Below are 27,529 nucleotides of genomic sequence, written 5' to 3' on the forward strand. Positions count from 1 at the left end.
CATCATACTCATTTGTTTCCTCTATATCATAAGAAACATAGCTGAGTAGACTTCCACCATTATTTAGGATGGTCTGACTTAAACAGAGGTAAAGGTCAATTGCCAGGCAGGCTAGACATGATACATGTAACAGCATTAACACATAATAGATCCAAACTGTAACTAGAAGGGCCAGAAATGATCTTCTCCAGAAATACTTTCATTTCCAAGATATATTTAAACATTTATTTTCAACAATCATTTACTAAGTTACACAGTATATACATTCACAAATTAATCTCTGACTTGGAGGACCTCAGTCTATTCGATGAGATCTTTATTTCAGTTGTCATTCAGCTTTTATGTGACAGCAGTGTTGTGTCCTAGGGATAAACAGGTGAATTGGATGAGGTTCCTTGACCTCAAAGAATTCCCTTTATTTTGGCCTAATTCAGGAAACAAGGTACACAGAAAATGGACTAATTTTATCTGTGAAGAAAGTTAAGTTTCCCAATACTTCATGAAAGCAATAATATTTAACTGTATCTTAAAGGATGAGAAGAATTTCACTTGGCTGGGGAAGAAGACAGGATAGAGCTAGACTACAGCAAGAGGCAGAAAGTCAAAAAGCACATGCTTTGTAATTAAATATCCCTCCTCCTCCTTCCCCCTTTGTTTATGTCTTTTATCTCTAACAAGACTAAGCTCTGGAAGACAAGACTATGTTTTACATTCTTTGTATTTCTCCAGTAGGTAACAAAGCATAACTAATAAGAGTTTAAGGGAATTAAGTGCCAAATGAGCAATATAAGCAAAAACACATTAGAAATTGACAGGCGGTAAAGATTCAAACCATTTCTTGAGAGGAAGATATATTCACTGTTCCCCAGAAAATGAAACATACAATTTAAACATTTTAATTAATCAAAATTTCATATCTTATATCTGCTTCCACAAACCAGAATCACAACATCAATTATTAGCAGTTCCTCTACACACACAATAGATTTTCTCACCTGCAACCACTCTCTTTCTATCAGGGCCTCAAACCCACGAATGGTCCTGCTTCTTGGTTCCAAGATGATCTGAGCCAGAGAGGTAACTTGAAGTGTAGAGTCAGTTCCTTCTGTTCCATGAATCAATATGGATGCTCCTTCCCTGATAGGGTAATGCAGAGAATAAATGGGATACTCTCAACGTGGTCAATTAAGTCTGCTAATAATAAACACTTATTGGTGCAAAGTCTTATGTATTCTGCTCTGTCCCATAGAGTTTAGAGTCTAAATAAGGCAAACTGAAAAGAGCTTTTCTTGGGGGGGCACTATACTGAGTCCCAAATTTCACATGGCAAGAACCCTTTTAAGTTATAACAAATTTCACAGAACTTTTAGATGAAATTTTTCTCCCTTTACAAAAACAAAAAGCAGTCTTTAATACATACAGTAGGCATTTACTTTTTCTGCTTTAATAGTTGATTAAAAGACTTTCTCCAAAATATATAAAGAACTCATATGACTTGATACTAGGAAGACAAACAATCCAATTAAAAAATGGGCAAAGGACCTGAATAGACAATACAGATGGACATATAGGAGGACATACGGAGGGCTCATAGACATATGAAAGGATGCTCAACATCACTAGCCATCAGAAAGATGCAAATGAAAACTACAATGAAATAGTACTTCACACTTGTCAGAATGGCCATCATCAATAAATCAACAAACAAGTTCAGGTGAGGATGTGGAGAAAAGGGAACCCTAGTGCACTGTTGGTGGGAATGCAGACTGGTGCAGCCACTGTGGAAAACAGTATGTCCTCCCAAAATTAAAAATGAAACTGCCTTTTGAACCAGAGATTCCATTGCTAGGAATATACTCTAAGAATCCCAAAACACCAATTCAAAAGACCCTATGCACCCTTATTTTCATAGCAGCACTATTTACAATAGCCAAGTGCTGGAAACAGCCTAAGTGCACATCAGTAGATGAGTGGATTAATAAACTGTGGTACACTTACACAATGGAGTTCTATGTAGCGGAAAGAAAGAAGGAACTCCTGCCATTTGCAACAACATGGATAGAACTAGAGAGAATTATGCTTAGTGAAATAAGCCAGGCAGTGAAAGACAAATACCATGGGATGTCCCTTGTAAGAGGAATCTAATGAACAAAATAAACTAACAAGCCTAACAGAACCAGAGACATGGAAACATGGAACAGACTGACAACTGCTGGGGGTTAGGGGGTGTAGGGGGAATGGAGGGAAGAAGGGGGAGGGATTAGTCAAAGACCACGTATGAATGATCCATACACATGGACAATGGTGTGGGGATTACTGTGGGAGCAGGGGGTGGGCTGGGTAGAGGAAGGCTAAAGGGGAAAAATTTGGGATAACTGTAATAGAATAAACAAGAATTAAAAGAGAGAGGGAGAGCGAGAGAGAGAGAGAGAGAGAGAAAAGAAACCAAGAGGTCAAGTCTTTAACTGCAGCTTTGCTAAAGCCAAACAGGGACCCAGACTTTCTGTGGCTTATAAATTGCAACAATAAAACATTGTCCTCTTGGATTTTTTTTTTTTAAAGGCTTTTCTCATCGAACCTAGAAGCACACACTTAAAATTATTTTTCTGTATCTCCCTTGATCTGGATTCTACCTTTTCACCATCAGCTAGCTGACTATAAGAACGCCTTCATAAACTGTAATGGATCTCGGAAACAAATCTTGAACCATACTTTGAGAAACATGAAACAGGAAGAAAAAATTTTTTAAAAATCATTAAAAAAGGAAAACTCAATCTATAAAGTCAGTGGCAATGATGCCATGACACTTAGGAGGTGTACAGGAACCCGTTATTCTAAAGAGAATGGGAGGAAGCACCAAAAATAAAATGAATTATATCTCCCCTCCTGTTCTGCACCCTCTTATGTTGCACTGACAGTGAAGAATATTTTGGAAAAACAAAAGAAAATAAGCTCACCACTTTTATCATAAAAGCTTCATGTTTGGTTATTACTATTAATTATCTTCCTATGTACATATATACTTTACATAACTATTAACAAAAGATAATTTATTATTTCCACTTTTATTATAAACACCCATTTTTCTATGCCATCTCTAGAAGTATTGTACTTATGGTTATTAAATATCCTGTTACATGATCAACTACAAGTTACTTAATCCTTATGATTGAACATTAAGGTTATTGTAAATTTTTGTGACACTGTAGATGATATACTTAGCTTTTTGTCTTTTGCTGAATTATCTGAGTTCTTAATTTGAAAATAAGACTCCCTGAAGTTAACTTATGGTTAGGTTGACAACCTCATTCTTATCATGAAATCTAATAAGTAGGCTGAAAAAGGTATGAGCAAATATTTTAAGGCTTTTGATACATATTGAATATATATCTTAGTTATCTGTTATATTCTACATTTAATTCAATTAATTTAAGGTAGATTTTTACATTTTTAGTAATTGTAAGGGCAGGTTTTTATAAGTAATAAAATAATATAGATCAGAAAGGGAAACGAAATAACCAAAACATTCAACTCTCCAGAAGAGTGTGAAAGTTCCTGTTTAAGGTGATCAGCTCAAACTAAACAAAGGTGGAGATAACAAACGCTGTTCTGCAGGTATGTAGGGTTGCCTACACCTGTATCTTCTCATTATTGTGGCTGAAGACGTGGACAACATGCTGATCAGTGTCTATTACAATTTATGTTTCACAAGAAAACAGGAATCTCTGTACTTTTCATGTAAGGGGAAATCTTTTAGACTTAGGTTAAAAAGAAACAAAACCCTTAATATCAGCATTTCATCATTCTGAATTATTCATTTTGTTGCCACATAATCTTAGTCTTTAACTCCCATATTTTATTAGATAAATGAGCTTCACCTAAAATAAGGAACAGTGACAGCCTGGGAATCCTGACATCTTGGTTCTGTCACTAACTTATCACGTGATTTTAAGCAACACGTTCTATAATCAGATTCTCACTACCCATTAAGAACTTACATATGTAGTTCCCTAATTTGGAAGTGTCAATAAAACAAATCAGGTTCTCAAAGAAAAGTGCCATTCAACTACATGGTGGCATTACTTATACCTACCTATTGTTTCAGTGGGAATCCCCTTCTTAAAAGGGGCATGCTAGGCTTCTGCAACAACTTCCACCAATCCTTCTGCCTCTGTTCAAGTCTCCTGCCTCAAGGCTTAAGAATTAGCAACCTTCAACTGACTGAATAAACTAAAATCACTTCATATACTTTATATCACTACCATCAGGTTTTCTCAACTTGAGATCCTGTTATATGAGCACATATCAAATGGTTTGTAATGATATCTAGGAGATTAGAAAGGATTCTTTTACTGGGCCACAAAATTACATGCTTCCTTTCATTGATATTTTAAAAGTAAAAAGGCAAGTTTGGCCCTCTGAGAAGATGTAAGAAAACTTTTCTTTCTCAAATGGAAAATTGGTGCATCATATAAAAAAGGTCTTTGAGACTTAAAGCTTGTGCCATCAAAGACATGTACATGGTTCACAACCCATTCAACAAACTATCATTAAATGCCAAACTCTATGCACACACATCATCGATAAATGAATGCCATTGACTATCTTATATAGTAATTTATAAAATGATCTGAACATAAGATGTAGAATACAGGCATAACTCATTTTATTGAGCTTCACTTCATTGCACTTTGCAGATATTACATTTCTAACAAATTAAAGGTAAGACCCCTCTAACAGCAAAGATTACGACTCACTGAAGGCTCAGATGATGGTTAGCAGTTTTTCAGAATAAAGTATTTTTAAATTAAGGTATATACATTTTTAAAAGGAAGAATGCTATTACACACTTAATAGACTACAGTATGGGTAAACATGCATTGGGAAACCAAAAAATTCATGTAATGTGCTTTACTGAGATACTCACTTTATTGCAGTGGTCTGGAACCGAACCTGTAATATCTCTGAGGCACATGTTCATATATAAACATATATCTGGATAAAACCAAAGTCTAGTTAGCAGTGTATGCCCCATTCTGGAACACTGAAATGTACTTTACCTGTCAATACACTGAGCCACTAGACAGGCAGTTGTCAGAACCTCTTTGATGTGAGTCAGCCAGTTTGAAGACTCCAATTTACTGAGCCATCGGTCCATGTTATGTGTTTGGTCATTACAAGCGTCCACAAGTTTGATTAAGCTCTCCTGAAGATTGTGATACCTTTCAAACACAAGGAAAAGAAAAACAAACAAACAAAAAACAAGGAAGAAACCAAACCAAAAACTCAGCCTCCAGTAAATCCAAGGTCAAAAGTAGCTCAGAATTACTATAAAAATATTTATCTTGCTATATAAAAACTTGAGGATTAAATATTGAGAAATGAATATTTAAATATGATTGCAAAGATGCTTAAAATCCCTGTCATGCCTGGTAACCTGTTTCTCATGTGAACAGATCAAACCCTGGTCAAAGAGTTGAACTATCCACTTGGGGAGAGGGCCGGAGCGCTGCATTTTGCAACAGGTCAGAGATAGCGCCGCTGACACATGCAGTCCTTCTCCCAAGGGTTCCCCGGGTACTGTCAGCAGGGGTGCCCAAAGCCAGCTCAGATCCCATTGTTTTATTAGCTCTGACTTCCACAACCTACCCCGAAGCACTTACAAACCAGTAACTGCAAACAAAGATCCATGATCTTGGTGGAGGCAACAGGGTGTGAGAGTAGGTGGGTATGGGGAAGTTAAATGTCTACAGTCTTCTGACTCAGGAAAATACGGTTGGGCGTAGCGTATCTATTAGGCTTGGTGATCACTGATCCACAAACAGGAGCAGGCCTTGTGGTGATAAAATTTCAGAGGTGACATAGAGAAACAGGGCTATTGGACTAAAACTCACCTGTGGGCATCCAAGGTAAGTTTTTTGCTTACAAAACAAAATGATAAGATAGCAAGTCAATCTTGGACTCCAAGTTAATGTGTAGATTCTTTTGCAAACTCGTAATTTCTGAACAGCTAAGGGTTCACCCACTCTAAGTAGCTTCAAATAGAGTCCATCACTGTTTCCAGAATCTTTTACCTCTCAATGGACTTATGAATCCGTCTCCACTGGGGATAATGAGCTTCTTGTTCAAAGCCGCCTCCTTTGGCTCTAGCTTGCTGTGCTACGTTTAGAGATCGGGTATCGACGATGTAGCCACGCTTTCCTGCTCTGAGGGTAGCGTTTATCAGCTTCTCGTCTTCTTTGCACCGTCTACCATTTGTGCCAGTCAGTGGCTGACTACTTCGCATAATTACCTAGAATCATAATACAGTTTAAAACTTCATAGTAGCTGTTTTTAAAGTTTTTGAAAACAGAAATGAATTAGCTACATTAAGAGTATTTCAAAAACAATGGTGTGACAATTTGGAGATGGAGCTAATCCTAAAACAAAGACACATTTCTATGTATTGACAAAGTTAATCATTTAAAAATAATAATAAAAGCCTTGCACTTTCAAATGACTTTTTTTCCCACTATCTCAAAATACTTTCACATAATAAATCATAGTTCTCCTTTAAGATCAGATCTTACAATTCATTTAGTCAGTAAATAATTATCCAGTTGATCTAGCCCTATAATAAAGAAAATAATAATAACCTATGCACCAGTAAACTTTTGCTTCAATTACATAAACTTAGGGTTGGCAAGAATTATAACAAAAAAGGCACTGATGGCAAAATTTTAAAAAGTTTATCCATTATTCTTGTTTTGGGAATAATTTTCAATATCTTGAAAACTACTTATTATTTATTCTCCGGTGGCCCTTTTTCATCATTTTCAGTATTTCAAGTCTTAACTACTTGTTTCCAAGTATTGCCAACTATATATTTTGAGAAGTTTGCTTTTGAAACTTTTCTCAAGAAATCAATAACTATTATACTGTTCTCTTCCCTGGTAAATGGCTTAGTTATTTCTTTTAAAAAAAATTTTTTATTATTGTATTTTTTTATATTGCCTTTTAGTCCCCTTATTCCCCCCCTCCCCACAGCAGTCACCACACTGCTGTCCATGTCCATGAGTCCTTTTTTCCTTTTTGCTCAGTCCCTCCATCCCTTAACCTCCCCCCGCTAGCTGTCACCCTGCTCTCCATCTATGCATCTGTCCCCATCTTCTTCGTTAGTTCAGTTTGTACATTACGTACCACATATGAATGAAATCATATGGTATTTGTCTTTCTCTGACTGGCTTACTTCACTTAGCATAATGTTCTCCAGGCTTAGAGTTATTTCAACTTAACTCCATAGTATAGTATATACTGTTATCTTAACTACCTTGAAACTTAACATATTAAGAAAGGTCATCAGAGGATGACAACAGCTAACTCTCAGAAGGCACTTACCATGCAAATGGACACACAGCACACAAATGTATTTAACATCAATTATTAAACTACTTTATAATGAACCCTAGTTAAAAACAGATACACTGTTGAGCAAGCAGAATAGGTGGCCTGATGCCAAAGTAGCAGATTTTTAGAAATCTTTTTATCCTAAATATCCATGATTGACTTCATACAGGGGGAGAAAAATGGAAGATGGCTATAATTTATCCTCTGATTTACTATTGTCCTCAAAATGAAGTAGAGTTTACTGACTGAGAGAAAATAAGAGAAGAGAAACGGATTTAGAAAATATTTAGGAAACACATATTCCTGACTCCTGTGTTTACTTAAGTTGTGACTAATGACATGTGTCACTCTTCTCCCTTTTGAAAATAAAAACATCTGCTCAACTTACCTTTCATAGGAAAATTTGGTGAGAATAATTAAAATGAAGTATCTTACCATTATTCTGGTCAGAAAAATTTATTTCTCTGCCTAAGAGTGTTATTTTAAGTGGCACATGAGCATTAGTTCCCTTTGTACTGAGTCCTGAGGCTAAACTTATCTGGGCTTTTCTAAGGCTGAGCAGTATCATGGAAAGAATTCAGAGTCATAGATGGTCCACAGAAAATACTCTACTCATGATTCTCTAAAGTTTAAATGAAGGAAGTCCTAGCAGGAGAGACTAATCATTTCAATGGACAGGTACACAGAAAGGGAAACATTTCTAAGAAAAATCTTCAAACCAGGTCTTTCAGGAGATTAAGTAGCAGTACTATACACTTACCATTCCATTTTTTTTATGATAATAACTGAGTACTGGAAAGCGTCCTCCATGTCGAAATGTAGCTACCTTCCGAAGAGCTTCATCATCAATGGATTTGGGCACTATGACAATTGGCGGGTAAGAGGGGCAGACCGCAAAGTCCTTATTGACATAGCTTAACCTCCATTCACTGGTCTGAAAAACACAAAATACTCCAAAGCTAAACAAGTATCTCAATGTCACAAAATGATCCAAAAAATGTTAAAGGACCTTAGAGATCAACTTTCACACACTGAAGAAGCCACTCAGGAATTTAATGGAAGGATACCTATTCCATACTTATACTTCCAGAAAAAAGGAGCACCATTCTGCAGTCAGCTTCCTGCAGTGCTAGGTATCCCCAGTTCCTAGAAAGTTCTTCCTCATATTTAGCAAAATGTGTTGCTCTATAACTTCCTCTGTTGGTTTTTACTATGATTTCAGTACAAATTTCCTATTTCACATGGCATCTTATCAAATGTGTGAAAGACAGTGATTTCTCCCTGTCTTCTATTCTCCAAATTAAATATATTAAATATATGCATGACTATCAGGGCCAACGTCATCTTATTCATTCTTTTCTGGGACTATTTACTTTGACAATGGTACTCTTAAAGTACAGCAACAGAAAGATTGTAATACTTCAGATAATGCGGAACCAGAACAGAGGAGAACAGAGCTACTACTTATTTCAAATCCCTTGTTCTTTTCTATTACTTAAAAAGGAGAAAAATGTAGAAAGTTTGGCAACATCTTTCTTAAAAGAATAATGACAATACTAAGAAAGGTTATACTTAGGAGATAGTGATAAAGTATATGATGTAAAACTATTAAATGACAACTTATTTTAAATATCAAAAATGAAAATCACTTGAAGACTGTAAAAAACTTTAAAAAGTATAATAAATGCAATTATGTATATGTAAATTTCAATATGGTCCTGTAAATCAGAGTTGACCTAACACAGTGGCCATAGGTTGTAGTACCAGGAGAATAAAACTGAAGTTTGTTAGATGTACTGTAGGACAAGAGTATTTTTTTTTTTTTTTTTTTTTTTTTTTTTTTTGGTGAAAAGAAAAAGAATTGTTTATTTAACAGTTATATAGATTTAGTTATTTGCGGATTTCTGTTGTTAAGTCTTATGCTCTTTAAAATACCCACAAACACATATCCTTGCCTCCCCCCCTTCCAAACCAGGCTAGTTTTAGGGAAGTCAGAGAAACCGTTTCCCTACTTTCCCAACACAGTTCAGCTTTACCAGCAGCTGCCAATCATTCAATCCTGATTGGGGAGGTCCTTTCTGTGCTGTGGTGCCCTCCAGCTCTCAATGCAGAACCACCTGGATTCTCAGCCTCCTTGCAAACTGCCTTCTTCCTGCAAACCGTGTGGATCTTCTCTCCTTCTCAAAACTGCATGGCGAGAGCCTCTTAAAGCAGCCTGGAGACCCCTTCTCCAAGCCACATGGAGAAGGCCCCTTCACCAAGCCACGTGGAGGGAGCACACGAGAGAGCGAGAGAGCGAGAGAGCCCGAGAGCTAGAGTGAGAGCCCGAGTCAGAGCGCCAGAGCGAGAGCGCGAGCCAGAGAGCGAGAGTCCCAGAGTGAGAGCACGAGCGAGAGCCAGAGCGAGAGCCAGTGAGAGCTTGAGAGAGTCTAAGAGTATTTTTTTAAAATATTTTATTTATTTATCTATCTATCTATCTATCTATCTATCTATTTATTTATTTATTTATATTGAGAGAGAGGGGACAGGAGAGAGAAAGAGAGGGAAAGAAACATCAATGTGTGGTTGCCTCTCACATGCCCCAAACCTGGGACCCGGCCCACAACCCAGGCTCGTGCCCCAACTGGGAGTCGAACCAGCGACCCTCCTGTTTGCAGTCCAGTGCTCAATCTACTGAGCCACATAAGCCAGGGCAGGACAAGAGTATTTTTTAAATGCTTTTACAAAATATATTCTTTTAAATCCTTACCCAAGGACATGCTTAGTGATTTTTGAGAGGGGAAGAATGAAAGAGAAGAGAAACAGCAATGCAAGAGACAAACATTGATTGGTTGTGCATCCTGACTGGGACTGAACCTGCAACCTAGGCATATGCCCTGACCAGGCATTGAGCCTGCAACCTTTCAGTTTACAGGACGATGCTCCAACCAACTGAGCAACACAGCAAGGGCTACAATATCATATTTTTAATTACATACTTCACTTTTCAAAGTTACTAAAGACAGTTTCTAAAAGATGCATGACATAGAAAAAGGAAATTATCTGTTCCCTGCTTACCCATTTCCTAATTCTCTTTCCTTAGAGGCAACAATTTTCAGTTCTTTTAGCTTGTGTGTGTGTGTGTGTGTATGTACTTACCTCCAAATTTCTAAATATACATGAGTATACTGTTACTTCCTGATTTTTCACTATTAGGTATTACTTACTGATTTCCTACTCAGGAGAATGATATGATTCTCCATTGATTGGCAATGCCCTTCTGTCATATATTAAATTTCCTTACATATAGGACTCTCTTGTCTGTCCCACTAGTCTATTTGTAGTAAGTCCCACAGCTTTTAGAATAAGCTTGATATTTTGTAGGTGAAATCTCCTCCTTCCTTCTTTCTGTTCTTCAAACGTAACTTGGTTCCTCTTGGTCCTTTGCTGTCATATAACCTTTATCAAATTCTATGTAAAAACCCATTGGGGTTTTAATAAGATTGTGTTGACTTTATAGATGGATTTGAAGATAGTTACATCTTTTCAATATTCAATCTCCCCATCCATGAGCATGGTGTTCCCCAAATATGGAAAGTTTTGAACATTATTTCTTAAAAAATATTTTTAACCTTATTCTCTGTTCTTTCCTTCTGGATCTCTAATTACACATATATTAGACATTCTGATCTTGTCCTACAAGTTCCCTGAGGCTCTGTTTGTTCTTCTATAATTCCTCCCTTCCCCTTCTTTTTACTGAATACTTTCTATTGCTCTAATTTCAAGTTCACTGATTCTGTCCTCTGTCAAATACTCTGCTATTTAGCCTACCCAGTGAATTTTTTATTCCAGAAATAATCTTCAAGAAGTTGTACTTTGAGTTTCACTTGATTCTTTTTAATATTTTCTGTTTCTCTGTGGAGAGTTCCTGTCTTTTCTTTCATTTTAAGCACATTTTTCTTTATGAAAATTGGGCAGTTTTAACAGCTGCTTTAAAGTTCTCATGTGATAATCTGAACACCTGAATCATCTTTGGGTTGGTACTTACTATCTTTTTTTTTTTTGAGAATGGGTAACAATATCCTGGCTCAATTTGGGGTTGTATTCTAGACACTGTAAATGTTGTTGTAGAAACTCTGCATACTATTATACTCCTTTGAAAAGCATTAATGTGTTTGTTTTAGCAGGCAATTAACTTGGTTAGACTTAAACTGCAAACTGTGCAACACCTGAGGTCCATGGCAGCTCAGATCTTTCCTGCTCTCAGTTGGCCCCATACAAGCATGGTTCAAGAGTCAGAAAGAGATTTGGAGTTGTGCTAGGATCTTGGTTCCTCTTCTCTGGCACTTAATACCTCAGGCCCTTTTTCTGGTCCCTCCGACCAGAGCGAAAGTAGGCTTTGGATTGGAATATTAGCTGTTCCCTGAAATCAATGCCACAACTGTGTTGACCTCAGGACAGAGCCCCCCTAAACAGGAAACTCACTATGCCATTCACTTTCTCTAAGTTTTGACTTCCCTCCAAAATATGCTGCTTTCTTTCACTTACCAGAGACTTTAGGTTTTTTTGTATTTGATTCATAGTTCGTCACTGATATCTGCAGGAGGGCTTGTCAGATAGGAGCTACCCCTCCATTACTAGATGCAGAACATTTTTTGTATATAATTTCTAAAGTGATAGGTTGGGGGGTGTACAAGTATACTGTGAATGTATATTTCAATAAAGTATCTGAAATAATCTTCCATGATATCCTAGAATAAAAACATGTCAAAAGTAGGAGGAACTCCAGATATTATTTTGTTTAACACTTTCATTTTGTAGGCATGGAAACTGAGTCCAGAAAGTCAGGAGGCCAATGACATATCTGGGATATAACACAAGATATCTTGACAGCTAATTTTAGTACTCTATCCTCTCAATACCACATGCCTTTTTGGACACAATAGAGAAGTGGGGACTTGTTAATATAATTAAAATTTTTCAGATGGTCAAAAATCTTACTGAAAGAATACAGATTGATAGATGTCTACTTCCAGAGGATTTCTAATGATAGACAGAGGCCTTAATTGTCCTTTTGTTCTACCCTGCATAAATGCACACATTCCTACATTCATTCACACAACAAATATTTACTGCTTGCCTATAATGCACTAGGAATACAGTAGGGAACATGAATGGCATTGTTCCTGCCCTTTTTAAGTTTATATTCTATCAGCTGATATTCTAGCCCAGAAAAAGAGATAAACAATGAATAAGAAGCTTTCTATACTGTTGACCCCCTCCTCCTTGAAACTCGTTCTTCCTTGACTTTTTCTTCCACTCACCCATTAAATGGTTCAATACTTTATCCCTTTCTCACTTTAGATGCATTCTTGAGGCAATCTTGACTTCTCCCTATGGTTTCCACTGCATATATATGTTGATTACTCTCCATTTTTCATTTTTAACACAGATCTCTCAAATAAGCTCTAAACTATTTCTTGTACATATTCAATGACAGATACCAGACAGGCCCTTCAAATCTGTCATCTCCAAAACTGAACCCAACTTATTCCCTATTAAATACACTTCTCTTCCCGTCTTTTCCATATTAGTGGTATCATCCGCTGCCTGTTTCACCTCTCACATGCAGAAGGGTCACCAGCTCCTTTTAATTCTATTTCCTGAATCCTCCTGCACTAGAAACCCTCTGCTATTGATCCAATCATCTTCTTTATATTTTTATAGTAGACTCTTAAGCAGTTTCTTAGCATTTTGCATCAGAATTGACTTTCTAGAACACAAATCTGATAAAGTCATTTCTCCTGTGCTTGTGGATACTTTTGCCAGTACTTATTTCATTGTACAAGATTACTTAGATAGTTATTAAACTTTGAAAAAGAAAAAAGAGATCATGCTTTGATTATCTTAAATTTCTATAATCTAGCAACAGTAAATAAACACCTCAAATCAAGGCATTAAAGATGTTCTCATTAAATCTGGATTACAAAATTTGCAAGAAAATATAACAGAAATTCAAATATACAGATTGCTTAAATAATTAGCCAGACCAAAAAGGAGATGCCTACTAGGAAACATGTATTGAATCTAAGAGAGATTTGATAAATAAAACAACCCTTAATAACACATGTGAGAAGATGTAGGAATTTCAGTTTATTTCATTAGTAATTTAATTCTCGAAAAGCTAAAACAACTTCAGGCTGCCATAAAGTATTAGTAATAGTTTCAATCTATACTACATGTTATGGGTACCGTATTTTAAGAGAATAAATGACAAACTGACTGCCCTGCTAAGAAGAGAAAACAGGACAGGGTGGGGCCCTAAGTTCAGTGTTATGACAAAAGGCATGCGTAAGTCAAATGCACCTTATAAATTATCAGAAGAAAGTAAGGTAAGGCGTTAGATTATTTCTTGTTACCCATGGTTCTCTGAAAGGTTACTCACAGCTGAAGAGTAGAGTTCAAACTCTTGCTCAGGAAGGAAAGAATGCCAGCCATCTTCTATCACTTCAAACAAGGGCCGGTAAAAGAAAGGATACATCAGAGTGATGGAATCCAGGGTTGACAATGCCTACCAGGTAAAAAGGAAATAGAGAAAGGAAAAAGGAACATACCACAATTTGGAACACTTTCTAACAGCCAAATTGGTATTAAACAAATATGACCTAAAAATGATGAGCATATTTTTCTAACATTGTATTTATCGCTAGATACAATTACAGCATATTGAAGCTAATTTCCATGCTTCTGGCATCTAACCAGTTATCTGGCACATAGCATGCACTCAATTAGCATTTACTGAATGAACAGAAAAATCAAATAATGTGCATAGCTACTCTAGGAGAAAAATGAAATAGCTTCTTTTTGACATCATTTAATAAAGACTAATAAAACAGTCCATATATACTTTGTTAGTCAGTAAAGCCTTGGCTCAAAATCTAGTTATCAACTATATAAACATATGTAAGTTATTTAAAATCAGCATCTGTTAGTAACTGCAAAATAGGATGATTAGCAGTCAAAGAGTCAGACTGGAGTCGGACTGTTGGACTCAAATTCCAGATCCCAGTGCAATAGTAATTAAGTTATGTAACCACTGCATTCCTCAGTTTCCTTAGCTGTAAACTGAGGAAAAAATAGTATCTACCTCATAGGGCTGTTAGAAGCATTAAGAGAGTGTGTGTAATAGGCCTAGAGCAGTGCCTGGCACATAATAAACTCTAAAATAATTTTAGCTATTACATGTTCCACATATATGCTCCGTCAGTGTTCATTCCCTGCCTAGAGAGATATGCCATTTGGTCAGTATCAGTGTATCTTTATGCTGCACTGACCCATTCTCAAGCCAGGGCAATAACTCTGCAGTCCCACAATGAGCCTATATTCACCTACAGCACTTGAATTCTGGGTCACAACACCAGAAAACCTGACTAGACGGGAGGAACAGACAGATGTCATGTGCCAGTTTCATTCTTCAAATGGGGAAATTATGGAAACCATTTCTATGGCTAGATAAAAAGGCACCAAAATCAGTTAACATAATTCAAACTGCAGTAATTATGGAGACACACACCTGGGGGGGGGGGGGCAGCAGGCCCAACATCATGCTAATATCCCAAAACTCTCAAATGTGTGGTTGCCTCTGATACATACAAGGGAATATTATTTAGTCTTAAAAGTTAAGGAAATTCTGTCACATGCTACAATATGGATAAACCTGGAAGAATAAGTAACCCTAAAAACTACTATATGTCAATAAAATCCTATACATTCCTATAACATAGGTGAATCAGGGTGAAGCTTTTCCTATCAGTCTTGAATATCTGAGTCACAGAACATGACCAAATATCTAATGAAGAAACATAAGAGTTACACTGAGTCAGAATATAAGGCCCTTTTTCATTATTATTTATTTTCATCATTTTGCTTCCAAAATACTTACCTCAATGGAACTGGCTATATTCAAACATTCCTCCATTCCAGGAATATCCAACTGAATTATTCGAAAATCTTTACATTTTATGATGATGGTACCCAGTGGTCCCACAAATCTGTAAAAAATACAAATTATGCTTAGGAACATATATATTTTTAACTTTAAGCATATGATTATTTCTGTGAAAAGAGAATGTAGTTATAATCACCATCTACATTCAACTTTCTTCTCCCCAATTAGTCTAATTAAGGAAGAGTCAAACCTTCATCATAAGAAATGTGAGCCATAAATTTTTTTTAAATATATGTATTGAAAGAATTTTCAAATATAATTTATACTAGACCAAATCATCTATCAAAGATTATTTGGGGCCTTACTTCAAAGAATAGCAAAAATAAAAATAAAAATCAATAATTATTAAGTATTTGTCATAGGCACAGACAATAGGCATACCTTGGAGATATTGTAATTTTTATTTCAGACCACCATAATAAAGCAACTATTGCAATAAAATAAATTGTAATCCAACTGTGAAGCATAATAAAACAAGGTTTGCCTGAATATTCTCTGACCACAATGGCATAAAGTTAGATATCAATAACAACAACAAAAAACTTAGAAATTCTCAAAATAGTGAAAACAAGACAACAGACTTTTAAACAACCAATGGATCAAATAAGTCACAAGGGAAATTATGAAATACTTAGAGACAAATGAAAACAAAACACAACATTACAAAACTCATGGGATCCAGCAGAAGCTGGGTATATATTATATATATACATAAAACCACCTAATATATGACAAATCCGTCAAGGATGGGTTGTTAGATGATGGTTTAGGAAAACAGACTTGCTACATGCAGAAAAGCAAAGTTGGATACTTATCATACTTGAAACAAAGGTAGAATCCAAATTAAAGACCTAAAAATGAAGACTAAAACTATAAAGCTAATATGAAAGAAAATGTAGGAGAATATCTAGTGACCTTGGGATACAAAAGGATTTCTTACCTAAGACTTAAGAAACACAAACCATAGAGTAAAGCACTGACAAATTTTGCATTAAGATTAAGGACTTCTGTTCAACAAAGGGCACCCCACAGGAAAATTAACTAATAGATAAGAGACTAGGAGAACACATTTGCAATATATAAGTGAAGAATTAATATCTAGAGTATACAACTAACTGGTGTTTTATGTAGTATGTAAACGTGCAGCTGAATAGGGTGGTCCTGGTTGCAGGTTATATCTTTGTTTGCTGGACTTCCATGCACTTTGATTTTCTGGAACTTATGGTTGTTTCTAGTTTTGAGGTAATTATATTCCTTCTTAGTTGTGGAGACAGACGCCGCATGTCTGTCTATGCCTCCATCTTGGCCAGAAGTCCTCCTAGTGAATATTTTAATTGAATTATTATATTCTTCAATTCCTGAAGTTCTGTTTTTTAAGATATTTTCATTTTGTTCATGCATCATTTTCCTGATTTTCCTTAGTTGTCTGTTTTCTCTCGAAGTTCATTGAACTTATTTAAGATGGTCATTTTTATTTTTGTCTCATAATTATTAGGTCTTCATTTCTTTAAGGTTGTTTCTGTGCTGGCTTAGGGGAGGGGCTCTCATGGGTGAAATAATTTTTTTAACCATTTTAATGTAGCTGGTTTTGGCTTTGCACTTTCCTGGGATATTATGACTTTTTAACTGGTTTCTGGAGTTCTCTTAAAGCGTTTTTAGACAGTATATTGTTAAGTTCGTGTCTCTGTGGAAGAACAAAGTGTGGGGCTTCCTATTTTTCTAAAGGATTGGGCTGGCCTGGCAGAGGGTCTCTGGTTTATTCTTTGGGTGTTCTAGAGGGAACAGGCTATGAGGCAGAAGCCTGTCATTCTTCCAAAGTTGTGTAGTTTTTGTATTTTATGCTGTTTTAGTTTGTAACTAGCCCTATAGAAATAAGGTGATTAAAACAGGGGGAAATGATAGCAGGCCCCAGGTGTTAGAGTTTAGCCTTAATTGATAGGCTTAAGTAATTGAAGCTGTGACTGGATAGACTTTCTTTATCACCAAACCTTTGCTTCTGGAATTTTGCCTAGAGGGTGGCGGCAGGCAGCAGGACCCCAAATTGCTTTTCGGTAGCATAACTACTATTGAATCAAGATTAAAGCATTTCCATCTCCCTAAAAATTATCCTGTGTCTTGTTGTATCATCCTTTCCTCTAGCCCCATAGCCCAAGGCAACCAGTGATCTACTTTCTGTCTCTATAATTTTGCATTTTCTAGAACTTCATGTAGACTTTTATGCTTTGCTTCTTTCACTTAGCATAATGCTTTTTGAGATTCATTTGTGTTGTTTTGTGTATCAGTATTTTGATCTTTTTTATTGCTGTGGATGTCTGTGACGCGATATTCTAGCGTCCGCATCATTTAGAGCTGCGACTCAGAACATGGCCCGTTCCTAGAAGCCGCTTTCGGCATCAGTGGGCGGCGGCGCGTGGACTTGCAAGCGTGGGGCGCGGGACCAACCGATGCCACTTCGTGTTGGACAGTGGAAGCTGGAGAGCCGGGCTATTCGGACTGAGCCAATTGGTTTCCATGGATCTCAATAGTGCCAGCACTGTTGTTCTTCAAGTCTTAACTCAGGCCACCAGTCAGGATACTGCTGTGTTAAAGCCAGCTGAGGAGCAGTTGAAACAGTGGGAAACACAGCCAGGTTTTTATTCAGTGTTGCTGGTAAGTTGCTTAAAAATAGTTATTATTTTTAATAAAATGAGACACTATTCTATTGTTTTAAAAACCTACTTGTGTTGGTGGTTTACTTAGTGAAACTGATCCAAATGTTTGGCTGCCATTGCACTGCCATTTACTAATTCGAGGCATGGCACTTGGAGGACATTTAAGAGATGTTTATTGTTGGGTGAGTATACCCAAGCAGGGTATTGGTAGTATCTGCTTAGAAGGTTACACTGCCAGTTTTCTATTTTAGCCTGTAAATGCTGCCCTCAAGACTGTAAAGGAGGAAAGAGGAAGGACATCTCTAAAATCAGAGAAGGAAAACTCTGACTCCAAAAAACCTCCGCTGCCTTGCGGCATACCTCTTCAGGGGAAAGGCTAAGGGAGTAAACCCCGACAGAAAATCCGGAGCCAGAGTCCCTAAGGCGGTTTGACATTGTAGTCAACACCGGCAGCTCCTGCGGCGCACCTGAAGCCAAGCTGTATTGACTTTGTCTTTCCCTTGGACCCTTCAGCTGCGAAGAGAGGGGGGGGTCTGCTGCATGGGTAACAGCAGACCCTCCATATCACCCTGCCCAGGCTCTGTAGCTTCAGTTTCACTTGAGAGGACACTCCAGCGTCATCGCAAGATGTCGACTCAACACGGGAGGAGACAGATACCGGTTATCAGCTCATCCGATTGGCGAAGGAAACGAGCGCCAGGGGTCTCCTCTGACGGTGGGAGAGGTCATCGCACCTCACTGGACAGCTACCGTCTCGCCATGGCTCGCCTGCCCCACTGGGTGCGTGGGGATCAGAGAGGCGCCTCTCGAAAAGTGGGCCACAAAACACCCGCACCAGTTAATTCCAAGCAAACAACAAGAAAGAAGCCTCCGGCTCTTCGCCTCGCTAGCTGGAACATCAGGACCATGTGCCCCGGACTTACTGCAGACCTTCCGTGGATCAAGGGTGCCAGGAAAACCGCTGTCATCGATAGGGAACTGGCACGACTAAACATCGACATTGCGGCTCTACAGGAGACCCGGTTGGCCGACAACAGAACTATCAGAGAAACCAACTACACCTTCTACTGGCAAGGGAAGTCTCCGGACCAACCAAGACAGCACGGTGTTGGGTTTGCTGTGAAGAACACGCTTGTTAACTCCATAGAGCCACCCACAGGAGGCACAGAGAGATTACTTACCCTCCGATTGTCAACAACTTTCGGCCCAGTCAGCATTCTTAGCGCGTATGCCCCAACCCTCTGCGCCACCACCGAAGAGAAAGAACAGTTCTACCATGCACTGGACAAAGCGTTATCCAAGATTCCCAGAAGTAACGCTCTCTATCTCCTTGGAGACGTCAACGCAAGAGTAGGAGCCGACCACATGGCCTGGCCCACCTGCCTTGGAAACTTTGGGAGAGGAAAGATCAATGAGAATGGTCAGCGACTGCTTGAGCTTTTGTGTCACCACGGCCTGTGCGTGACAAACACATTCTTCAAGTGCAAAGAGATCCACCAGGTGTCATGGAGGCACCCCCGCTCCCGCCATTGGCACCAGCTTGACCTCGTCATCACCAGAAGAACGGATATTGGCAGCACCCTCCTCACCCGCAGCTACCACAGTGCAGACTGCGACACGGACCATGCCCTCGTGGTAAGCAAGGTGCGCATAACGCCGAAGAGGTTGCACCACTCCAAGATGAAGGGTCGCCCACGCATCAACACCAGTTGTGCCAGCAACCCAGTTAAGACCCAGCAATTCATCAACAAGATGGAAGATGCACTCGGCGAGGGAGTGGCGGCAGATGACATTATCGAATCCAATTGGCCACGTCTCCGCGACACCATATACAACTCCGCCATTATTGCTTACGGGAAGAAAGAGCGGAAGAACGCTGACTGGTACGAGGCTCACTGGGAAGAAATGGAACCCGTGATCGAGGCTAAGAGGAAGGCCCTACTGGCTTACAAGGTCACGCCCACTCCCAGTACACTTCAAGCTCTACGGGCTGCCAGGAACAAAGTACAGAAGACCGCCCGCCACTGTGCCAACACCTATTGGCTAAACCTGTGCAGAAGCATTCAGGAAGCCGCCGATATAGGCAACGCACGAGGAATGTATGAGGGTATCAAGAAGGCAACAGGCCCAATCCCCTCCAAGATCGCCCCCCTTAAGTCCAAGACAGGTGAGGTCATCACTGACCAGGAACAGCAAATGCGGCGGTGGACCGAGCACTACCTCGAGCTGTATGCAACGAAGAACACCGTAACAGACACTGCTCTTAAAGCCATCCCAGACCTACCAGTCATGGAGGAGCTAGACACCCCACCTACTGCGGCAGAGCTCGGCAAAGCCATCGACCGCCTCGCTTGCGGGAAAGCACCAGGAAGCGACAGAATCCCTCCAGAAATCCTAAAGAGCGGGAAACCAGTCCTGCTACAGCCGCTCCACCATCTACTCTGTCTCTGCTGGAAGGAGGGTTACATCCCCCAGGATATGAGAGACGCCAACATTATCACCATGTACAAGAACAAAGGAGACCGCAGCGACTGCAACAACTACCGGGGCATCTCTCTCCTCAGCGTCGTCGGCAAAGTATTCGCCTGGGTCGCTCTTGCCCGCCTGCAGACCCTTGCTTCCCGCGTCTACCCAGAGTCCCAGTGTGGCTTCAGAGCTGGCCGATCAACAGTGGACATGATCTTCTCCCTACGCCAGCTGCAGGAGAAGTGTCACGAGCAGCGTACACCACTCTACCTCGCCTTTATCGACCTCACGAAGGCGTTTGATCTGGTCAGTCGAAGCGGACTCTTCAGCTTGCTACGGAAGATTGGCTGTCCACCACATCTGCTTGCTGTGGTCATGTCCTTTCACGACAACATGCACAGCACGGTGTCCTACAACGGCGCAACCTCTGAGGCCTTCCCAGTCAGCAGCGGAGTAAAGCAGGGCTGCGTCCTCGCGCCTACGCTGTTCGGAATCTTCTTCTCCATGCTCCTCCAATACGCCTTTAAGGACTGCAGCGAGGGTGTCTGCATTCACACCAGATCCGATGGCAAGCTCTACAACCTGGCCCGTCTACGAGCCAAGACCAAAGTCAAAGAGGTGCTCATCCGTGAGATGCTCTTCGCCGACGACGCAGCTTTGACATCACACTCCGAAGAGGGACTCCAGCAGCTAGTCACTTGCCTTTCCCACGCATGCAAGGAGTTCGGACTAGCCATCAGCCTGATGAAGACGAATGTTATGGCTCAAGGCACGGGGACTCCCCCATGCATCACCATCGACGGATACACCCTGGAGGTTGTCAACGACTTCACTTACCTCGGGTCCACCATCTCGAGCTCTCTGTCAGTCGACTTGGAGGTCAACCGGAGAATCGCCAGGGCAGCCACAGTTATGGCCAGACTGAACCGGCGAGCGTGGAACAATTCCAGCCTCACTGAGAAAACCAGACTGCGCATCTACCAAGCCTGCGTACTCAGCACTCTCCTCTATGGCAGCGAGACGTGGACCACCTACGCAAGGCACGAAAGGAAACTCAACAGCTTCCACATGAGGTGCCTGCGACGCGTCCTGCATGTCGCCTGGCAGGATAAGGTCCCCAACACCGAGGTGCTGAAGCGAGCCAATATGAGCAGTTTGCATGCAGTTCTTAGCGAGAGACGCCTCAGGTGGCTCGGCCATGTCAAAAGAATGGATGCAGGCCATATCCCCAAAGACCTCCTCTACGGCGAGCTAGCAGAAGGCAAGAGGATGACAGGGCGCCCAAAACTGCGGTTCAAAGACATCTGCAAAAAGGACATGACACAACGCTCCATCAATCTCAACACATGGGAAGTTCAAGCAGACGACCGCCTAGCCTGGAGGCTCGTGGTCAGGCAAGGTACGTCACGCGCAGAGGCTGCGCGCCACGAGGAGGCGGTCCAGAAAAGATTGAGGCGGAAGCAGCGTCAACAGCAGCAACAACGGCCATCTGCCTTCACCTGTATGTACCAAGTGCGGCAGGGATTGTCACTCCCGAATCGGACTGCACAGCCATTCTCGGCGGTGCAGATAGACTCTCAAGAAGCTACGCCATCGTCTCTCGAGACGGACGGCTGCCGACGACGACAACTAACTGGTGCAAATCAACACAAGAAAGACAACAAATCCAGTTTTTCACAGACTGGAAAATTTTTTTAACTGAATTGCTAACAAATATATAAAGAAATACTTAAACTCACTAGTAATTAGAGAAATACAAATTAAAACAAAAAGGTACTACTTTATAATCATTAGGCTGACAAAAATCAGGAAGGCAGTACTACCAAATGTTGGTAAGAATGTGGGAGGGCAAAGTAGAACAGTCATTTTGGAGAGCTATCTAGCGTTGTTTTGTGAAATGAATTGGGCACCTACTTTTTGGCTCCATCTCATCCTAGGCACAATCTCAGATAAACTCTTGCACAGGACTCTGATGGGACCTAAATGAATATGTTTATCTTACCAGAGTTGTTTGTGATGATGGAATTGGAGGTTTTCTAAAGGGTCAGATAAATGTTGTAGACACTGGATTTCTATGCTGCAGTCAGAACAGTGACATGGATGTACAGAGAGCCATATGAAGAGATCTTGAGAAAGTACTGAGATAGAAAAAGATCTACACATAGTCCTACTCAGGTGAATTAAACTCAGACATGCATACACCCACACACAGTAGTGCTATATACTTTGTAGGGATATATATATATCTCCAAGGATAAACAGCAACACTTAACATAGTTACCTATAGGCATTGAGGATAAGCTGGAAAATGGGAGTGAAAATTAGGGCTCAAGAAGAATAAATACAACACTGGGAAAACCTTGTAATGAATGATGAGTCATCAACTGAGTAGGATTAACTCAACTGTCTATTTCTGAAGTCCATAAAAAGAAAAAACGAGTACACTTGTAAAACTTGTGTACAACCTTGTCTACTGAAAGAATCAAATAAAATTATGTATGCGGTATACATGAAAGATTTTTATAAGCTTATAAAGCATTATTCAAATATAAATTTCTACTTGATATGAGAGGGGTTGTCTTTCTCTTATGTGATAGAACTGAGGTTCACAGAGGTTAAGTAGCTTGTCCACGGGCACCTATCTAACAAGAGGCAAACTTAAAGAGTCCTCCTTAATATTGCTTTTCCTCTCACACCCCATTTACAATTCCCCAGCAGGGCATGGCAGCTCAGCCTTCGAAATATAACCCAGATCTGACTGCTTCTCCACTACTTTTACTCTAAGTCACTGTTACCTTTTACCTGAACTATTCAACTGTCTCGTAAGGGCCTGCTGCTTCCACTCTTGATTCTCTAGAATCCATTTTCTGCCAACGGCCAGAATCATCTCCTAAAAAGTCTATCAACTGCTACTTCCTTGCTTTCAACTCTTCCAGGCCTTCCCATGAAAACCATCACAACAGCATACAGGCTCTACAAGACCGGGCCCCTGCTATCACTCCAAGCACAGTTTCTGCTGTCCCCTTAGCCTCTAGCCCATGCTCACTGCCCTCCAGCTACACCAGCCTTTGCTTTTACTTGTACAAGCCAGCATGTCTCACATTCTGTATTCACTGTTTCCTGGCTGAAATGCTTTCCTCTGACAGTCACATTGCTAGCTTCCTCCCTTCATTCAGATGTCACTTGTCTTCCTGGCACTCTACCCTCCCATCTTCCTTTATTTTCCTATCTGGCACTTAGTACCTGACATTGTTAAATATTCATTTGTTGATTTATCTGAATGTCCATCTCCTCCACTAGTACATAAGCTCCTCATCCATCTTAGTCACCACTGCCTCCGCAGAGCACTGACAGTCCAGTACAGAGAAGACACATGGAAGCATTTCTTGAAAGCAAGAAACAACCTCTGATCGGACCACCTGCCTCATGCTCTTTCCATTACAACATGCTGCTCCCCAAGGAAAAGATAAATGTGTGTAGTTTTTCGTTTACCCCCAAACACATGAAAAGACCCATGTCTTACATACTTCCTTAAGCCCTACCAGGCCCAGCATGTAGTAAATGCTAGGTAAATAGGATGAAATGAAAGACTGAAAAGCAACCATACAAAGTAATGAATAAGAAAGAAAAGAGTTGATGGCAAGGAGAAACTCTGACCACTCAGTGGTCCATCCTTTTATTTCCTATGTGCCTATCTGCCCAAGCCACAGTTAGGCATTTTGAAGGAGATAAAAATGAATGAAATGTGAGTCCTGGCATCAGGGGCTCATATATAGGTAACCATTCAAATACCAATTTTAATGTACATTTATGAAAGGGACATAATTGAAGAGCTAATGGATTTCAAGGTGAGGGGAATTACTTTTAGTTGTGGGATTAACAGAAGAGTCTGTGAAAGAGATGGCAGTTGAAATGAATAAACTGAATGGTCATAGATGGCTACAAGTGGATGATAGCCTATAAACTCCTGAAAGAAATATATTTTATCCATCTTGGTGTCCTTAATGCCTCACAAGATATTTACAATATAATGGCATTCAATAAATGTTTAAGAAACGTGGGAGGAAAAAGGCATTCCCTCTGCTTCCTTTGGTGTCAGTATAATATAGACATGAGAGAATGCAGCACATGAATGAGAAAAATAGTGAGAACTGGCTAGGAAAAAAAAAGTTCATGAGAGGGAATGGCAAGAACTAAGGTGGGAAAAGGAGGCTGGTGACAGAAGAACAGGGAGTGCCATGAATGACAGACTAGGGGGTTTATACTTTATTATGTGGGCAAGGAGAGAACACTGAAAACCTTTACCCAGGAGGTGATATGGGGAGTCTAATAGGAGACCTCTGTTTAAAAAAATTTAAAATATATATATATATATATATATACATATATATAACCACTTCACCCCTGGCTGGTTTGGCTCAGTGGATTGAGCGTCAGCCTGCGAGCTAAGTGTCGCTGGTTCGATCTTCCAGTCAGGGCACATCAGAGAAGGAAAACTCTGACTCCAAAAAACCTCCGCTGCCTTGCGGCATACCTCTTCAGGGGAAAGGCTAAGGGAGTAAACCCCGACAGAAAATCCGGAGCCGGAGTCCCTAAGGCGGTTTGACGTTGTAGTCAACACCGGCAGCTCCTGCGGCGCACCTGAAGCCAAGCTGTATTGACTCCGTCTTTCCCTTGGACCCTTCAGCTGCGAAGAGAGGGGGGGTCTGCTGCATGGGCAACAGCAGACCCTCCATATCACCCTGCCCAGGCTCTGTAGCTTCAGCTTCACTGGAGAGGACACTCCAGCGTCATCGCAAGATGTCGATTCAACACGGGAGGAGACAGATACCGTGTCACTCCCGAGTCGGACTGCACAGCCATTCTCGGCGGTGCAGATAGACTCTTAAGAAGCTACACCATCGTCTCTCGAGACGGACGGCTGCCGACGATAACCACTTCACTCATATTCTTTCAAATTCCGCCCGTTAGAAACTATTTTCTTTTAAGGCATAACCTCTTTAGGAATCTTCTTATCACATTCTCTTGGGAGGTAATAGGTAAAGCTATTGTCATTCACTTACACGTTACTGTAAATTGGATAATTGATTTATCTTCTCTTGGCTAGAGTAAGTACACAGTCATTGGGGAAATGGGAATTTCGACTGCAGATGGAAGTTATCACTTTTTTGACTCTTGTAAAGACAGAGTCGGGGTGCGAAAAATGAGGTTTAATTAACACCTTTGCTTAAGGGCCAACTCTATCCTCTCCAAAAGCAGAACTGAGTAAAGAGAAGTAAAAGACATTATGATCTCCCACAGTGGGAAGTATTAAATGGGTGAAGTGAAAGATAAGAAATAAGGAGAAATACGATCAACTGAATATTCTGAGGGGAGGAAAAGGGTTTTGTGGAAATTGGACACTATATACTGAGTTGAGTGTTCCTCAAAAGTAGTAAATAAAAATGAACTGTGATGGACAATTATTATTCATGGAATATGATGACAGTGCAAGGAGAAGAAAGTGGAAAAGAAAATGCCTGGAAATACTTTTATGTACCAAAATGATAATAAGGATGATAATAACCATGTGATAACCCTGGGAATTCCACCCAGATTTACTAGAAACCGGGGGATCTCCTACGGATGGTTTTCTGCTTTCAAAAAACTCGAATCTTCAATCAAGGCCAGGCGGGGCTCCCTTTGCCGGCTGGTTTGGACAAAAGGAAAACACGGGAACGCGTCAGAGGTCCACCCGAGGACCCCAAGTTCCCTGCAGAACAGGGGGTGGGATGAGCACTCACCGCTTGTCGATGGCGTCGATGTTTGAATGGAGGAGCCACAACTCCTCCGTGTTGTCCTGCCGAGAGGACAGGATCAGGTGGTGGCCAGTCAGACACAAGGTCCCCTCAACGGTCGGACAGAAAGGTCGATGAAGCACCACATTGTCCACTCGTGGGGTCTTAATCAGCTCCGCAAACTCCATGTTCCCCAACGGCCCGAGCCAGGGGACTGCGGCGTCCCGGATCTAGAGGGCGGTTACTCCGCCGCAGGGCTTAAGAAACTGATCCAGCGTAGGACAGGCCGAAGGGGCGGGGTCCGGGGCGGGGAGGCCGGGCCCCGCCCCAGGACAGGGTGGGCTGGGCGAGGCCTCTGGCCTCTCTCACTGGCTACGGGATGACTAGGGTCGGCCAGACCAGGGCGTTTCTCCCGCAGCTCCTGGTTTCTGGTAGACCCAGAACTCGGCCAGAGAGAACGCTCCGCGACAGGCCCAGCAGCCACCGCCACCACCTAGGGACCCGGCGAGGGTGGACGGGCTAAAGGAAAAAGGAGGAGGCCGTTCTACGGCCAGTTTCTAAGTCCCAGCCACTAGGGACTGTTGGCGGAAGCAGCTGCTCCACCCCGGAGCCTAGAGCACTTCTGGGCGGAAGCGGCGGAACTCGAAACTCTGGAGACAGGAAGTCAGAGCCGGAAGTCGGTCCCTACCTGGGTCCGGACGCACAGCCGAAGTCGCAGATTTGTGTTCCTACCAGGAAAAATCTTTTTACTTCGTGTCCACCGCTGTACCCCTCACAATCTTCAAATATTCCGTGTCTGAAAAGGCCGGGGACGATGGGCGACGAAAAGAGGTTCCTGACCTCTTTCCCTCCACTTGAGTAGTAAGCCCGCCAAAGGCTCTTCAAAGCGTGGGGCTGCCATCAGTTGTGGCGATTTTCATTCATTCTCCCTGAAGAGATTGCCAAGTGTGGGATCGAATCAGTGATTGTGACCCCAGAGAAAACGCCAGATGTAAGGGCGGGACACTGCAGACTTCCAGAGAACGCCGCGCCAAGGTGCTGTGCCTTTGAATAAGAAAGGAAAAGCATCCAAAGACCTATGAGAGGGACCTAGGTATAAATACATACAACGCACAGAGGAGGAAGTTACCCTATCCTGGAGAAGCCCAAGTGACTTGCTAAAACAGTTACTTTATAGCAGACTGGACTTCAGTTTACATCTATGAAGTACAAGGCATTAGGGCTTTGATCACCACTGCACAGCCTCCCCATTAAATACAACC

At 40.9% G+C, this 27,529-nt stretch overlaps 1 protein-coding gene across 1 annotated transcript in view; it reads right to left on the reverse strand.

Annotated features, from left to right (window-relative positions):
• MTMR9 (myotubularin related protein 9) overlaps positions 1–26,869 on the reverse strand; it is a 32,988-nt gene extending 6,119 nt beyond the window's left edge. Inside the window, exons 1-7 of the mRNA XM_090288968.1 lie at positions 26,274–26,869; positions 15,308–15,416; positions 13,811–13,936; positions 8,147–8,320; positions 6,075–6,292; positions 5,061–5,222; positions 996–1,137 (exon numbers count right to left, since the gene is read on the reverse strand). Of these exons, the coding sequence (XP_090145094.1) occupies positions 996–1,137; positions 5,061–5,222; positions 6,075–6,292; positions 8,147–8,320; positions 13,811–13,936; positions 15,308–15,416; positions 26,274–26,455 (1,113 nt within the window). The 5' untranslated portion in view covers positions 26,456–26,869. The remainder of the gene's footprint in view (positions 1–995; positions 1,138–5,060; positions 5,223–6,074; positions 6,293–8,146; positions 8,321–13,810; positions 13,937–15,307; positions 15,417–26,273) is intronic.
• Between the last annotated feature and the right edge of the window lie 660 nt (positions 26,870–27,529).

Source organism: Furipterus horrens, unplaced genomic scaffold (assembly GCF_987537825.1).
Source record: "Furipterus horrens unplaced genomic scaffold, mFurHor1.1.pri manual_scaffold_10, whole genome shotgun sequence".
NCBI lineage: Eukaryota > Metazoa > Chordata > Mammalia > Chiroptera > Furipteridae > Furipterus > Furipterus horrens.